Source organism: Dendrobium catenatum, unplaced genomic scaffold (genome assembly GCF_001605985.2).
Source record: "Dendrobium catenatum unplaced genomic scaffold, ASM160598v2 fragScaff_scaffold_621, whole genome shotgun sequence".
NCBI lineage: Eukaryota > Viridiplantae > Streptophyta > Magnoliopsida > Asparagales > Orchidaceae > Dendrobium > Dendrobium catenatum.
In genome coordinates, this window is record NW_021319083.1 from 30,611,776 (window position 1) to 30,629,500 (window position 17,725).

Here is a 17,725-nt window from a genome sequence, read left to right on the forward strand (position 1 = left end):
TGTAACAACTCAAATGATTAAAAAAAAAAAACTTGATCCGAGTAAAAATTAGCATAAATGAGGCACTTAGGAAAATAATTAAGACTTCATAAGTCCATTGATGGATCAAATGGCATTTGAATTTCACTTGCTTATAGTGAATGAGTGGCATCTCAAATAAATAAAACTATTAACCCTAATGTAACTTAATTATTATATTATTAAAGCATAGAGACATCTAAAAAATTTGAATAATTAAGGAGACTTTCTTTAATTATTTGATGGAAAATAATGTCACTTAATTACGAAATCATTAAGGCATTAATATGTCTAAAAGTTTTGAATTGTTAAGAGGACAAACTTTAATTATAGGATGGAAATTCATATTGATTCGAAATGAAAATAATTTATGGCTTTTTTCTTAACAATCGATCAATTAAATTTAGGTTTCGTTCGGGATAATTTTTATAATATTTTTTAAAATGATTTTTTTATTATAATTTTAAATTCAAAATATTTTTTATTAAAAAATTATTTTAGAAAAACAAGGAAAAGGGGTTCTCAAAGCTTTTCTTTGCGAAATCAAATCAAATTAAAATATCTCTTCTCGATGCTGTGACGTGTCGAGTATAGGTGCTATGGTGCCGTTTACCGAATCATTACATGGGTGAGAGTTGGAACATATGATAGGACGGGCTTAAACGACCGGTCGAGCCGAGCCGAGCCGAGCCGGTCGAGGTATTACAACAAAAAAACCGCACTTAGATCGGGCTTAATCAAAGTTTAGTTTGTGGGCCCCGGTTGAGCCTTTCGGCTTTAAATATCCGGGTGTTGCAGCTCGGTCGACGGGGATCCTCGGCCTCGCCCGCAAGAGTCGGGTGGGAGAGAGAGTCGGGATAAGGGAAGAGCGCTGTTTTTCGCGTGCCACGCTCTTTTCGTTGCTCTTAGCTTCCACGCGGCCTTCTTCCTCTGTAGATATAGATCTAGGGTTTTTTTTACAATTCATTTGCCTGTTCTTGTTCTGGCAATGATTTTGTCGGCGGAAGGCCGTTTGATCCGGTGATTTGGAGCAGTCCAGGGTGTCAAATCGTTCAGGTATCCGTCCTTGTTCTTGCAAGTCACCGGAAGATCCCTGAAGCGAGGGATCTTTGGCGGAAAATATCTGTTAAGAACAGTTGATTGGACTTGTTTACTTTTTACTGATTATCTTTGTTTTTTTTTAGCTACTGTTATTTTAGGCTTGTTATTCATCGCTGATATGTCGTGGATCTGGATGCTTTTCTGTTTGATAACAAGTCGTTTCCTGCGTAGTATTTAAATCTTTACCTCTTAGTTCAGTTTATTGAAGAAATTGCCATTCCGCGTTCAGCTAACCAGAATCTTGGTTTTTTTGCAGAAGTCTGGCTAGCTGAAAATGTCCTGTGTTAGTTAATATGTTGTGTTTGGTGATCCTCCTCTCACTTTATACTTTCTTAGGAGTCTAATATTTACTTTTCATGGGATTTTTAGATTGTGTGTGTGTGTGTGTGTGTGTTGTTTTTTTTAAAATGTGGTAGGTAGTTGGTGATCTTCCTTGATATGGATATTAATGTTTATATTCCTTATGAGCGAATGAAGTTTTCTTCGACTTTTCCATGCAGTCACTTGATTTTAAGGTGAACCGCTTGTCAATTTTGTGGTGTATTCAAGATTTAATGCACGTTATATGAATCATTCGGTGTTATTGTTGTCTTTGATGAGTTTGTACATTGCATTTTTCTCTCGTCCATTAAGTTCTTTTTGGTATTTTGAGCTACATTAGATTTATTTTTACATTTAAACCATCACATTGGGAGCTTATCACAAGCTTGCGTATGAGGCTCTATTGTTTATTGTCGTTATTAAATATCAATATTGAAGCGTGAAAGCCATATAGTTATTTATGCAACTAGATCCTGTTCATTTTTTTGAAATTTAATATTGAGATGGTTCAACATGGCATCGATCAAATGGTACAATATCATGATGTCCACTTGATTGGCCTTATTTATAGATACAAAAATAAGCTTTTCTCCCTGTAATAGGAGAGTGCCCATTCTTCTCTTATGTTTCTTTTGTAATGGCATGCTTTCCTCATATACAAAATCATATAATTCATTTTGTTCTATACTTCTTTTCTATACAAGCTTGTAAGGATAATGCTTCATAAACCATGATGCTAATTTTCTCATGTATCTATTTTGTATTGAAAACTAGTAAGAGAGAATGGCTTATGAAAAACACTTGCATTTTACTAATGACATGCAGTTTCAAGTCTTGAATGCATCTCATTAAATTAGAAATTGTTTAAAAGGTTTTAAGTTGATAAACCATCGATATTTTTTAGGGCAAATCATTGACTATGAAATGTTTCAATGTACTTGGTAGATGATAATGATCATAGAAGCACAAGGAATTGTGCATGTCATGATTCGTTTCATTTTTAAGATAATAGATTTAATCTTTTCTTGAAGGTTATCATCATCTTAAGAATCAACCTTATCCTAGTTATTTATGGATATGTGTGCCATGGAGGCATGGAGATCACTACACCTGATTATCGACACTCTTGATTATTGTTTGGCAAAGTCAAAGTATCTTGCATTTAAAAACTTGTGCTTAAAATTTTGAAGTAGATGGGTTGGCATTGCCTTCCTAAGGAGAAACACTATCCATCTATCTGGAAAAAGAATTGCTTAGGGTTTGCTTGTTAATGTTGTGCTGGTGTTGATGTGCAGACTTAGAAAGATTCATAAGTTTCTATGCTAGTATGTTACACATGATTGTGTAATCATGTAGAAAGTGCATTTCCGATATGACATTTGTTTTATTTTTCATTACACAAATCAAATTGTCATATGATTTGTTTATAATAAACAAATTTGTTTACAAGCATTACACACAAGGCATATGATCTTTATATGTTCAGATGGTATGTGATTGATTAACATGAGAATTTATTTGGTTGGCATGAAGATGTCTGTTTGATGAACCTGTAATTAACATTAATAATTGTTGGATAAGTCAAGAGTTTTTAATTATAGTAGGGTTGTATTAGTAATGAATTAATTTTCATAATTTTTTTTTTTGTGTTTTTTTTGGCCAGATAAAATTATAACATGTTTAAAAGCTATGCCAAAAATTAGAGGTAGCTTTTTATTTAGTATCTAACAAGAATGAATGGATGAGGATTCATATAGCTAATTAAAAGATAGATGAAATGGGGTTGATGATATGATAATGAATACAACCATATAGATCTTTTTTGGTTCCTTTTATCGTGAGTGACAATTAAGTGGTAAACTTAGCAGATCATATTGATCCAGAGACAAGGAGTCGTAGAACACCAAATTTGTTCATGCACTTGGGGAAAGCTCAAAGTCTAAGCAGTGTGAAATATTTGTTTATGTTGGGAGTAATTTAAATTTAGAGTTTGTAATTTAATCAATTAATTGTAATTTATTTGCATATATTTTGATTTTAATTGCAATTAGTGAGTTAAGGCAGCATAAGTGCATTTTCATGCTTATAATGAACAAAATTTCTAGAGGTTATTTGGACCAAGTTATTACGGATTCAATTCCTATTGTATACCATGACAAGTTCTATTTCTATGGTTGGAGGTTTGCATTTATGCCTTTCTACAAGAGTTACCATTCTTATTGAATTGAGGGTTTTCTCTCTTCTACGATTTGAGGTTTGCAGCTATACCTATTTGTTGAAACTTCTAGTCTTATTTGTTAGATGTGGGATTTCCGTCTATTTCCTATTTCTATGGGAATTTCTAGTTTTGCGGGTGAAGAATGATTAAAATTGCTATCTTTTTTTCTACAATTTGCTATTCTTATGGGAATGTGAAACGAGCTATAGCACGTGTAAGTCCTTTTCAATGTGTATACCCTTCTTCTAGTTAGTGATTCTTGCCTCCAGCATACTGTAAGAGGTGTTCTTCTTGTTCACGTTTGAAGCTTTTCTATTGGTTAATTATTCATTTTACTCATCTTGTATGTCTATATACATGCACCTACTTTCAATGGATAAACTGTATAAAATTTCACCCATTTAACTCTGAGCATAATTTTTCTAGAGTTAATGGATTTGGTTCTCATGGGTGTATTCTAAGTTTAGCTCCCATTATTACACTCATATGCATGGCATTTCTTATTCCTACAATTGAAGGTTGTAGCTATATATATATGCACACGTTACTATTCTTATTTACTAGAGTGTTGTTTTATTATTACTACAGTTGGAGGCATTCTACCATACATATATGCGGGAGCTCCTATACATATTTGATGGAGGCTGTTTTTACAACCATTCTCATTCATGCAGGAGCTCCTTTCTGACTAATTTGCAGCAGGTGGCTTCCAGTGATCTTTTCTAACCCAATGGGTTTCTATTCTTACAAACTTCTGTCATAATACCTATTTTATGAAACTTACAAATATATGTATTACAAAGCACGTGAATTAAAATTCCTTTTGGATGTTAAAACTTGCCTACGCCGTGGCTAATCGTTGATCAATTGTGAGATTATAAGCATTTTAAGAGAGGTTATCTCTTTATTAAAACATGACTAGTTTGTTATATTTATTGGTTTGTTCTCCCATTCATCTTCTTTTCATGCTTCTCTTTATCCGTCTTTCATTCTTTTTTTGTTATAATTGCCTGAAAATTTTGTTGACTCTTTGATCTTCTATATTTTGGGACCTTCTTGTTGCGCACAAAATTGCAATCAATTGTGTGAATTTCAAAATGTCTAATTCTCATTGATAATTTCTATTTATCCACCTAAAATTTTGTCAATAAAGTATATTTCATTTTTTCTATATTTATTTTTAGTAGTTAATAAATGTTTGTGTAAAGAGTTCGCTTTCCTGCAAGTTTGCATGTTTTCTTTCAGAAGTTGATCGCTTCTAATATAAAGTTTATATTACAAATAACTTTTGATAGTTGATTGGATAGCTTATGTCTACATTGCATGCTAGAAGTCATAGAACATCCTACATCATTTGTGGCATATGATGTTAAAATCCAAGTGTGATTTATATAGTGAGACTAATGATTAACATATTTTTTGTTGCATGTCTTGGTAATTTGAAACAAGATTTTAAGTACACATATTGCAATGTTTGGAGCAAACTTTACCATAAAAACCTCAAAATCTTAATTTTACTTGAAAATAATATGCTACTGAATCAACACCATTTTTTCATGGCCTTGTTTGGGACTACTTTTATTTTTCATTTTATGTTTAAAAAACATATTTTAGCTGTATTATTCAATTATTTTTTATTTTGCTTTTAAAGCAAAACAAAATGTTCTTATAAGATGTCGAACTTAACTTTATTGCACAAAAAAGAGAAAAAAAAAGTGATTCCAATTGGCCCTTTGCATCACTACATTGCAGACTCTTGTATTTCTCCCCTCTTCGTCTCTCATCTTTTGTTTTTCTTCTGTTTGATGGAACTAATGCAAAAGGTTTTGTTGGAGCAGGGCTTGGGAGGTTGTATCCTTTCTTGACCACAGTTCCAATTACACCTTATCTGATGGAGTATAATGCTTCAAAATTTACATCTAACCAAATAAAAAAATACAGTTTTCCTGCATGCTAAACAATTACAAGTAAATAGAATGCATTGCATTTGGTATGCTGTGCATTTTTTAAATTCATCCATCATTACAAATGCAGACGATCAAACAGCCCCATAATTGTTTTTAAAGAATCTGTATGCTTTCCAGTAGGAATTAGTTTGGCTAAGATGCCGTAGGGCCTAGCTTTTTTTGCTTTCCTTGCATTTTTTGAATTTGAGCTATTAATTCAGTCTTCTATTTCTTCTACATTTTCATGATTTTTTAAATAATCAGGCATATATATATATATATCAGGGAAGAAATCATTTGTTTTATAGTTTTGCCTTGTGAATGGTTATTCGCTATGCATTCCTTTTTTCAGCTACGTAGTTCTTATATGCATTTGAATGCGGCACCCTGAATTGTTTTGGCATTTCACTTTTCAACGAATTATTTATACTAGTAAATGCCTCAAAGTATTATTTAGTTTATGAAAGAATTAGAAAAAAATTGGTGAGTATTTTATTTCATCTTTTTAACAAAATTAATATAATCCTAGAGGAATTTTTAAAAGGAAATATACAAAACTAGAGATTGAAAATTAGAGAGAAATATCTTATAATAGGACAATCCATTGATTGGTAAGGTGGTTACGATGATCCTATGGATCAGTGAGGTGGAAAAGAAGATAATAAGAAAAGAAAGGGGCAAATGAGGTTGTATGTTAGTAGCTATGCTTGAGGTAGAAGGGCTATTGACAGTTTTCAGTGGTGGATGGCTGTTTGGGTAGAAGTTATGGCGTGGGCTTCCTTGTAGCTAGCTAGGGGTGAATTCTCAAGGAATTTTTCGTATTATCCTTCAAACAATTGAATGGATGTTATCTATTCCAAACTTGTATGTTAACTTTTGAAAAATTCTCTTATATAAAGTTTTGTGAGAATATTCTCAAGTTTTTTTCCATGGTAATAAATTAAACCATTGCCCAATTTTTTAATACAATGTTAGTCAACTTTAATATGCTTAATATAGTCATGTTGCGTAAGGTTTTATGTAATATTCATGGTTGATTTGTTCTCATTAATAGAGCATTATAAGATATTTTCCTTCAATTTTTATATTTTATAGGATAATTTAAGCCATAGCAATTCACAAATTTTTCGGACTACAAATATAAGTTTGGCTGATGCATTGGATCTTGCTATTGCATTATATATATTTAGGGGTTGTTTGGTTGACTAAAAAAAGAATTCAGTGTAAAAAGAATACTTTTAAATTGTTTTAATGATTGTCAAAAGGAATGCATGAGATTATTATTATTATTTTGGTTTGAGTTAAAATGTATGCAATGTAAAGTGCAAAAGGTTGTGACCGGAGGGCGGACGTCGACGGTTTAGGGCCGGCGGTGAGATTCGATGTATTTGGAAATCACCCAAATATGAGGAATTCCAAATACACTTTTTTTTTAAATACACTTGATTTAAATTAGAGGGTAAATTTCTTTTACTTTAAAATTTTACTTTGCATTCCTTTTACTTAAAATCAAACACCAATATTTTCAAAACCCTTGCATTTGGAATACTTTACTCCCTTTTGTAGCAAACCCAACAACGCCTTTAAGTCAAGAGGTTGCCTCAAGTATTTATAATATCCTATAATGGACCACCTATCGTACTCCCAACATAATCAGCTTTAGGTGTTAAATCTTCCCTTTTTTTTAATAGAATTCCTTTATTTGGTGTTCCTTAAGATGTTGTAAAATTTGTTGCATTGCCCTAAGATGTGATTCATTAAGATTATGCATGAATTGACTTATTCCAACAATAACATAGGCATGTCAGGTCTCTAGTTTATGATAAGTTGGTAATTCTTCCCATGAATCTTTGTTACATGCATCTATATACAGATACAATAATATATGCATTTTAGGTCTAATATGTGATAAGTAGGTAACTCTTCCCATGAATCTTTGATAGGAGATTTTCTTAACTACTACTACTGTGTTTTATGAAGCATCCTCAAGTTTATGATTAAATTTCGTGGGGCTCATTAGGCTTGCTTTTGAATTTCTTTTATGCTATGCATTTTTTTATTTGAAAATTTCATTTCGAGAGTGTGCAACTTCAATTCTAAGAAAGTACTTTAATTTTCTTAATTCTTTGATTTGGAATTCATTAAGTAGATTTTTTTTTTTAATTCTCAATTTTCTTCTAAGTCAGTATCTATCATGATGATGTCATTGACATAAACTAATGGTGCAGAGACTCCTCGCGAAGCCATATTTTTCAAAAAAAAGTATGATCTCTTCAGACTTTGTTTGTATCACTTGTTAAGCATTATCTTAATGAACCTTTTTAACCACGCTTTTGGAGATTACTTCAACCAATACAATGACTTTTTTAGTTTAAGTGCTTTTTGTTTTGAATTTGAGCCAAATCTTCATGGGACGTTCTTATACTCTTCCTTATCTAGATAACTATGCAAGAGGGCATCATCCACATCGAATGTTGTATATTTCTGTCTTTGTTGGCTGTTAATGATTAAAGAATTTAAACAATATTCATCAATTGGAATGAAATTTTTTAGGATAATCAATCCTATATTTTTAAGTAAAAGTTTTTGGCCTCCAATATCGCTTTAAATCTTTCTGGTGAATTATCAGATGTGTATTTTATAATAAAGATTCATCAATATCTCCTTTTTTGTAATTTTTTCAATTTTCATGTTCTTTTTTTCTTTTGAAGTGATTATTTTTGTTCCTCTATAGCATTAGAGAATATATTAGGGATATAAACAATATGCAAGTTAGTAAGGAAGATTTGGTGATAATGAGAGATTTTTGTGTGATAAAAGTAAATGCAAGAGATTTTGTTGTAGTTCTTGTACATTTACTTTTAGGTTCAATCGTTCCTTCAACTAATTTAGTGATAGGGATTGACTCGATTGATTTGATCTATGTAGATTGAGATTCTTTTCATCGTGACTAAACTTGTAATGGTTGAGTAATTAGTGGTTCTATTATAAGCTTTGCTTGGGAAGGAATGGCTGCTGGTTCTTTCTTGAATATAGGTGTTAGTTGGGATGTGAGGTAAGAAGATGATCTAGTAATAAAGTAGTGATCTTTATTGAAAGTAATATCAGCAGATATACTATTCTTCTATATGAATAGTACTATATGTACCCTTTTTGTGTTGGAGAATAGAAAAGGCACATTTATTTACTCATAGATCAGAGCTAACTCTATTTTAGGGAGGCACATGAATAAAGATAACACTTTTAAATTTCTTGGGAATAAGATTTTTTGAGGTATTAAAGTGGGGAATAAATTTAGTTAGGGCTTGTGGAAGACTCTTGAACTCAAAGGACTTATGGATAATCCATTTTTGATGTGGGCGGTTGTTCAAACAACTTCCCCCAATATTATTTTGTAATATTCTTTTGAATGAGGATAGCTGTTGTGTTAGTGACTTGGTGATTGTTCTTTCTTCAACCACTCCATTTTGTTGGAGTGTACGAACTTAATCATCAACAACAACATGAAGCCTTTATACCATTAGGTGGGGTCGGCCACATGAATCTTTTTTATCTATTTTGTCATGTTAAGTAATAAATTCTCATTTCAATTTCATAAAAAAAATGTTATTTCTTATATTTTTTAGCCAAGTTTTTTTATGTCTAACTTTATATTTTTTAAAATAGGCCAAATTCAATACATCTACTCTCTTAATCAGGTCATTGGAAGGCCAACGTTTTATATGTCCAAACCATCTAAGGTGACTCTCTCTAATCATTTATGCCATTAGAGCTGCTCCAACCTTTTCATGTATATACTCGTTTCTCATTCTATCTCTAAGAGTGAAGCCACTCATCCACTTGTGCATCCTCATCTTTGCTACACTTAACTTGATTTTATGCTTCTCTTTTAATGGCTAATATTTTACGTCATAAAGCATTGCAAATAAGATCAACATCTTATATAATTTTTCTTTTAAGTTTAAGGGGTACTTTTATATGCACATGGCCTGATGCATTCCTCCATTTCAACAATCCAACGTGAATTTTACTAATAATATCCCGATCTATTTCATCATCACTTTGAACAATAAACCCAAGATATCTAAAACATGTACTCTTTTTAATGACTTGATCGCCCAAAGTCACAATCCCCTACTAGATATATTGCTACTAAAATTGCACTCCATGTATTCGGTTTTAGATCTACCAAAATGAAATCTTTTAGACTCTAAGATTGACCTCCATAATTTAAGTTTTCCTTCAACTCCCCCTCAAGTCTTGTCAAGAAAAATATCATCAACAAAAAGCATACACCAGGGTACATTCTCTTGTAAATGTCTAGTAAAAACATCCATGACTAAAGCAAAAATATATGGGCTTGAAGATGATCCTTAATGTAATCGAACTGAAAAAGGAAAATACTTTGTCAAATCACCTTGTATTTGAATACAAGCAACAACTCATACATGCATGATACATATCCTTAATTACTTGAATAAACGCATTATTAGCTCTTTTCTTCTCTAGAACTCTCCAAAGCACTTATTTTGGAACTTTATCATATACTTTATCTAAATTATAAATATTATATGTAGATCATCTTTATTCTCTCTATACTTATCCATCAAACCTCTCAATAAATATATAGCTTCCATAGTAGACCTATCCGACATGAATCCAAGTTGATTTAGATAAACATTAGTATGATGTCATAACCTATGCCCAATAGCCCTCTCCCATATTTTTAATGAATGACACATTAACTTAATTCCTCTATAATTCACACACTCCATTTTTCTCATCTAGGACTTGGGACATGACAATGATAGTGTTTTTATAGACATAAGCATACATGCTTTATTTTTTTCCTTGAAAGTATGAGAGTGAATGATAAAATGGTGTTTAATTTTAATGCCAAATTGATTTTTTTTTTATTTTATAAAAAATGAGGGAAAAGATGGTGTACTCATGTCACTTTTAGGCTTAGTAAAAATATTCATAACACGGGTATAATCATCGATATAAGACATGAGCATCAATCTCTTTTGATGGTAGGTGTAGATGGATGGTTTTTTTGGTGGCACTATGATATGCCTTTGTATCAAAAAACAACCCACAAATAAGATGACTTCAGCACAAAATAGATTTTATTGCTAGAAAAAAAAAATAACAACAAGCAAGATACAATTGATCCTCTTTCGATAGGAGGATATTCTCTCCCAAACCCTAGACGCCGTTATGATCCCTCACACAAGAAAGAACTATAGCTCTCAAATAAAAAATTGTATAAAAAAACTAGCCCTAACCTTAGACGGCCTCCTTCCTAATTACTAATTAGTTTCCCACGATTGAAATTCAATTAAGAAAATATCTCTTAAATTGATTCACTCCTAAGTCCTAACATAATATTTTATTTATTTATTGGGCCCCACCTCCTCAGTCGCCTCTCTCTAGGTCTGCCGACCCCACCTGGGCAATAATTGGCTGGACTTGTCCGACAGGTCCAGCATCTCTAGGGTCCGCATGGTTGCGGACCCCCTCTGCTCCTACCATATCACAATATGATAACAATGATGACATCAATCTTTATTCCCACTACGTTTGGAAATCCTTGGCACGGAGCTACACCAATTTGAGTGTTCACCCGTTCATTGCGCCCCATCCCCAAAGGGGATGATGCAGCAACTAGGATGGCTTTTTTCGTAGTAGCAACTGCCGCGGCTATGTGGTTTTTTGGTGGCACTATGAATGAGAATAAAATTAGGATTCTTATGCCGCCTACTAAAAAATAATTTTTTTTGGAGATTGGTACGTGTGTCTTACTTGATTCAAACATTACAATGAAATTCATCAATATTAATTTATTTGAATAATAAAAGAAACATAGTTTTGAAAGTAAGAAAGGATGGATGAACATGTCGTTGGGGTTGAAGCTGGTTTTTAATTGGATTTCACAATCTGTAAGAATTGATAACATGAAAGATTATATGGTACTTCCTTAATTATTGAATCTTCAAGATTGTGGATAGTCTCTCTTTTTAGGAAGTCTAATCATCTTTCTCATGCCTTGTTCTTGAAAGACATAAAGCAAAGGATAAAACTCAATATTGAGACTTTATAGTGAGATTTTGGATGGGTAATGAGTTGATGAATGATTTAGATATATTATGAATGTTTCAAAGTACGAGATATTGTTTATAAGATTATTTTATTGATTAGAATTGGTCTTTAGTTATCCATGGAAAATGGTTATGTTATCCTTGTTAGGAGAAGGAATATATGAAATAAATTCATGTGAGTTGATTATATAATTTATAGCTTTTGAATCAATTATCTAGCAGTTGGACTGGGCATCTCTGAGACTTTTGAAGTGTAAGAAGAGGAGATAATATTTTGGAATATTACAAAATAAGTACATATTGGGAGTTTTTTCTAGTCATATCAGGAAGTTTTAAAACTTTTCTAATTCTCCGTTGAACTCAATGGGCGTTTTTTTGGTGATCTTCTTCGATATGTATTGTATTTGTGCACTATATATGACCACTTTTAACCATTTTTGTTGGGCTTAGACGCTTAGTTGCTTGTGTCCTTGATAAGAGATGGGTCTTGAATATGAGCTTTTGATATTGGTAGCCTTTGTCTAAACTTTTCATGTTATTGTTGATAATCATACATTTATGTGTTATACATAAATGTCTTTGTTCTTTTTCATGTCCTTGTCTTGTCGAACATATTTCTTTTGTATGTTGCTTTTAACCATGAATGTTGGGTTGACCTTTTGTGTTCTTCGGTTGAAGAGGTTTTGAATTTGAGTTCTTGATGTTGGATGTCTTTATCATTAAGGACAAACCTTCCATGGGCATGTTGGTAATCATGACCTCCTCTCTATCTTTGTTTGAATTATGACAATGAATCATTAAGTGATGGTAATTTTTTTTTTCTTTTATTTTTATTTGAGAATTTGTGCCTGTAATATCAAACTCAACATTTAATTGAAAAGAAAAAGCTAAAATTCATTCTTTTCAACAACCTTTTTAAAGAGGGCCATATTTTTTCTGCATTTCATTTGAATATTTTGTCAATTGTTCATCTCTTGCGATACGTTTTGCTGTGGATTGGGGTTGTGATGTGATGGAGCATCTTTCCTGTTTTGTGGATGAGATCTTGTTCTTATTGTTTATAACAGATGATATATTTTTGTTCCGTCTCAAAATAATTTATTTAATGTGGATCATATAACTAATTTTTGCTTCATATGTATTTTGTTGATTATTGGTTATGGTATTAATCTTATTGTTGTTTCACGGAATTGGACAAAAGGCGCTTCCTCAATGAACTTGATTTTTCATTTCAGGATTTAGTTTGTTGGGACATTTCCCTGTTAGACTCTGTAAGATGGGGCCATTGTACTCAGATTGCGTGTCTGACACAAAAACAAGATTTTTGAAAAATAGTAGCCAGTCATTTGCTTGTGTTGAAGCCATCTGTCCTCAGCCTCATCGTGCAGTCAGGCTCCCATATTTTATTGAAGATCTTAGCAAATTCAGCCCTGAGCCGAAGAGGTATATCATAATTATGTAGTTCCACCAAGATTCTATCTTCCTAATTAAAACAAAAATTATAATTATTTTTTTGTCACGGTGCTTGGTCGGTGATGAGGTGGGCGGCCGGGCAGTCACTTTCCCCCTTACCTTTTTCACCTTAAGCTTAGTTAGCTCTGCACATTTATTGCCGTAAAAGATGCGATCCTCTGAATTATGGGAGCTGGCTAACGTTTTTTCCCCGTTATTTTACTTCCTCATCTATCAGCAATAACACATTTCCATCTTTTTTCTCTTTGGTAGTGTGTATGGCTGTGAAGCTACATTGGATTTGGACCCTCCATGTCTTGTTAACATGCACGCATTGTCTATCTTTAGAATACTATTTGATCTTTTTATTTTATTTTGTTTTTTATTTTGGGAAAGTTTATGTTTAAACACAAATTTTCTGTAGAAGGAATTCAATCTCAAAAGCTTGACTATAATTTTCAAGATTTATTTTTCTCAACAAAGGGCATCTCCAACCGAAAATCTCATTTTTCACTCCAAAATGTTGTGATTCATCTCCAATCGAACTCCATTTTGCACCGTAACGGTCGCTCTCTTCTTTCGCGCGTTTCTTCGGCAAGTTCGGTAGAGATCAAAAAATGACGAAGATGAACAGTGCAACGCCAATATTGACGTCTCAATGTTCATCCGTGATGAAATGTTGTAAGAATTGCCGCTCAGTTGGAACGATGGAAGAAGGGCAAATAGTTGTTTGCCGTTCCATTGAAGATGCTCTAAGGCTGCATCTCTTTATTTACTTATTATTGTTGTGGCATCATCAATAATTATTTGTTGATGGCGGTGTTATCCTTTATTCTTCTCTTTCATTTATTTTTTCCCTAATGTTTCTATTTTCACTTATTGTTTTGGAAAAAAAACTGCACTTTTTCCGCAATAGAATGATAAATTTTACCTATTTCAGCATTTTACCGAGGAACAGAGACAAAACAGGCTTTGAAATTATTGGTATCCTCCTGAACAAGGTATATAGTGTAGAGTAGTTTCATATTATATCCTTGTATCATTTTTTTTCCTTTAGGGTGGTTACCTTAAGCTATGTCTTTTGCAGGAAGAGATAGAGGTAGGCGGTGATATAGATGGGGGCAACGAAATAGGTTACTTTTGTGGGTCGCCTCCTGTGCGCACCCACAATCCTGTAATACATGACGCAGAGTTTACCAAACAAATGGCTATCCCCCTGGTATCTAACCTTCCTGTGTTGTCAAACCCTTCTTCATCTAGAGTTGAAAGGGGTTCGCCAATATGCAACCCCGGGAGCCCAAAAATCAGAGTCGAAGGTTTTTCTTGTGGGAAATCTGATCCCTGCTGTGTTCCTACTCTTGCCTGACCCATCTGATCGTAGATTCCTAACTTTCTCTGTACAGAGTTTTCTTCATTCAGCTGAGAATATTAAATTCCCAGCAAATGCGTTTGAGGTCATTTTCAAGCTGTTGATGACATCTCCTTGTTTCATTTAGAGTCCAGAAGAGCTTTGTGTTGTATATATATAGCTCATTTTAATGTACGTAGGATGTTTCAACGAGTCGTTTTACTGTTTCTTGGAGGCTGGCTAGCTTGTAATCTGGATTTAGTCGATCTGTAATGTAAATAACGTCATTTTTGTATGTATATATCGAGTTTTCTTTTTCTTTTTCCGTTTTTTTTTTATTGGGGGGAAAATTTCAGTGCTGAAGCATAAATATCATGCTCGCTATGTCTTGAGCATTTGTTTCGGCATTTCAATCTCTCTTATCTTAATTAGACCAAATCGATTCGATTATGTTAGTGTTCATGTTTGAGTTTATTTGTCATTAGCTTGTTCAAATTCGGTTAGTTTTTTATTCAAGATTTATTGTTTGTGTTCATGTTTCGTTCGTTTAAATTAGTGGTGTTCATGTTTGGTTTATGCTCGATTCGTTTAGTGCTTATAGAGCTTTAAACAAATAAGCTTTAATGAGCTATGTTCGTGAATATATTTAGCGAATTTTTTAACACTATCACACAAGCACGTTCATGAATAGATCTAATGAGTATTCTTGAGCTATCAAATGAGCAAGATCATGAATATATAAATAACTAGTATTTTTGAGCTAACAAATGAACTCGTTCATGAACAAACGGTCTATGATTTTTATTTTTTATTTGTTCATGAACATCTTGTACAAATAATCTAGCAAATATAAACAAATGTCAAATGCCTTTTGTTATGAAGGTATAAAATAAAATGGAATTAAATTTATAATAAAATGAGTTGTCTATTTAAAATGAAAATATGATTAATCTATATGAATATATTTGTTAAGCTTATTCACAAGTTCTAAATCGAACACGAATTGAACTTTTTATTGAATTTAATGTAGAGCTTGTTCATGAGTTTTAAATGAACATAACACATTAGTGTTCAAACTTGTTTATTTAAGAATCGGGTATTAAAAATGATGCTCAAGTTTATTTGTTTAGTTAGTTAAACAATCAGAAAAGAACTTTAATTGAACTGGGCAACAAATAGCTCGTCGAACATTTGGTTCACTTGCAGCCCACTCGCAATGTTGTTTATTTTTAATGTAGCTCGGTGCAATATGCCCGTGTGCAATTGTGCATAAGTAGGCAAATTACATTAATATATACTATATTGTTTCTTGTTATTACTCGGACTGATCGCTGGCGCGGTGTGAGATCTGTAGAAGGAGAGCTAAGTTTGGAAGTAGAAATAATCTTGGAGACAAATGTGGGTCATCGTGAAGCGAGATGAGTAGTCTTCTTTGGATGAGATGTGGCGGTTTGTCTCAAGGAGAGGAGGCAATGGCGGTTTCCGAAGACCGTGCGTGGCGCCCAAGGACCAGAAATTATCCCGATAGAATATGGCATTGGATCGAGAAAGAAAGGTAAACCATCATCACTGTTTCCTATGGGTGGCAAGTCGGTTAGGGATTGGCTAATTATTTAGGGTTTGGAAAATATTTTAATAATCAACAAAACTAATGGTATCTACCAACATTATGATGTTTGAATCTTCTACACTTGGAAATTATTTGGTTTACCAGCTAAAAGTTTCCTTGTAGTCAAAATGATCTAATTAGGATTCCCAAATATTGGATATTGTTGAGTTAAAGTGAGTAAACTCATTGTTTTAATGATGTATGGATATCCAACATACAAACAGAGAAAACATTAAAACACCTATTTTTTTTTAATGTGGAAAATTAGAAGAGGCAAAAACCATAAGCGCCTAGGTGAAAAGATTCAACTAATTTTGAGTGAATTATAATGGTTGATTGGTCATTTGACTTAGAGGCGATAGAATTACAGTAGTTTGGAGATTTGGAATAGCAATGGTCACGCGGAAGTTTGACGGCTTCCGGGTAGAAGTTTAGCTGATGGGGAATGATCTGACGACGGTCAAGCGGAAGTTCGTTGGCGGTCGGTGGCTGGGCGATCGTCCGACGACGTTCGGGAGAAAGTCTGGAGGTGATCGATGGTCGGATGGTGGTTCGACGACACTTGATGGGGGTTCGTTGATGGTGGTGCTGAAGTTCTTGAAGAATTAGAGTTTTCTCCAATCTCTAATCAAAGCCCCTCCCCCATGTAAAGAGTGAGGTCTATTTATAGATTTTCATGAGTGACACCCTATAAATATAAAGAAGATCTTGGGCAATTTTCGAGTGCTCCATCCGATAGCCCATATTGATTCCCCAATTATAGAGTATTTTTCAACTGTTTAAGTGCCTTAACGTCGTTGAAATTCACCGATCTTGGGCTCGTTTGATTCATCTCACTGAGTCGCTCGATTTGACTATAAGTATGCGATATTTGTATGTCATTTTTGTTATCCAAATAATGCTTTGTATCTTCCAAATATGCTTCGAACTCTTGATTTGGACTCATTTGGGTTCAGATTATATTGATTTTGGCATCATCGGTTTTGTCTCTTTGAGACATTCAAATTGAATATAAGTTTGTTGAAATTGGAGTTTAGATGATCCTGAATTTGATTTTAAAAATTTTCAACTTGAATATACCTCGAGATTCGTACATGATTAATATCATTTTTGATGACCTATCAGATATTATGAGTCAGTCTATCTGTTACATTAATCCTTTGCTTGAGGAAAAGTTTTATCGGTTAAATAAACATTCATATTGTGAGGTTCCTCATATTGAATTTATAATTTTACAGTTTGTATCATAAAAAATGTTTATAATGCATTACGATTATTAAAACATTATACTTTTGAAGATGTCAACTTTGGTATGATGCTCAAAGGGAATGTTACTTTCCATTCCTAAAGAATATATTTATTATAAATATTTTAATAGTATTTTAAATTTGATCATTTTATAATAGCAATTATTATTTTAAATATTATATATGTATAGTGTTTAATCAGGTAATTACTCGCGTTAATAATATTCCTTAAAGTCAGTAGACGCGGCTAAACATGGAATCATCAAACGGACGGTGGATTCGAGTGAACGGCCTTTATTTCATCAAGTTGTCCGTACCACGGACAATGCTGACATGGCTGGTTCGTTCTCCTGTGGGCCCCGAC

General features: G+C 33.0%; 1 protein-coding gene across 2 annotated transcripts; it reads left to right on the forward strand.

Annotated features, from left to right (window-relative positions):
- The first annotated feature begins 825 nt into the window (after positions 1-825).
- LOC110096385 lies at positions 826-14,828 on the forward strand. Of its 2 annotated transcripts, none has more exons than XM_028695301.1 (6): positions 826-1,143; positions 4,247-4,360; positions 7,833-7,866; positions 12,941-13,148; positions 14,098-14,158; positions 14,245-14,828. In XM_028695301.1, exons 2-6 carry the CDS (start codon positions 4,271-4,273, stop codon positions 14,521-14,523), a joined length of 672 nt encoding a protein of 223 aa, XP_028551134.1. In that variant the 5' UTR covers positions 826-1,143; positions 4,247-4,270; the 3' UTR covers positions 14,524-14,828. The 2 variants fall into 2 exon arrangements, with proteins under 2 accessions (XP_028551134.1, XP_020677965.1); XM_020822306.2 differs by having other exon boundaries at positions 826-1,074.
- Positions 14,829-17,725: the final 2,897 nt, after the last annotated feature.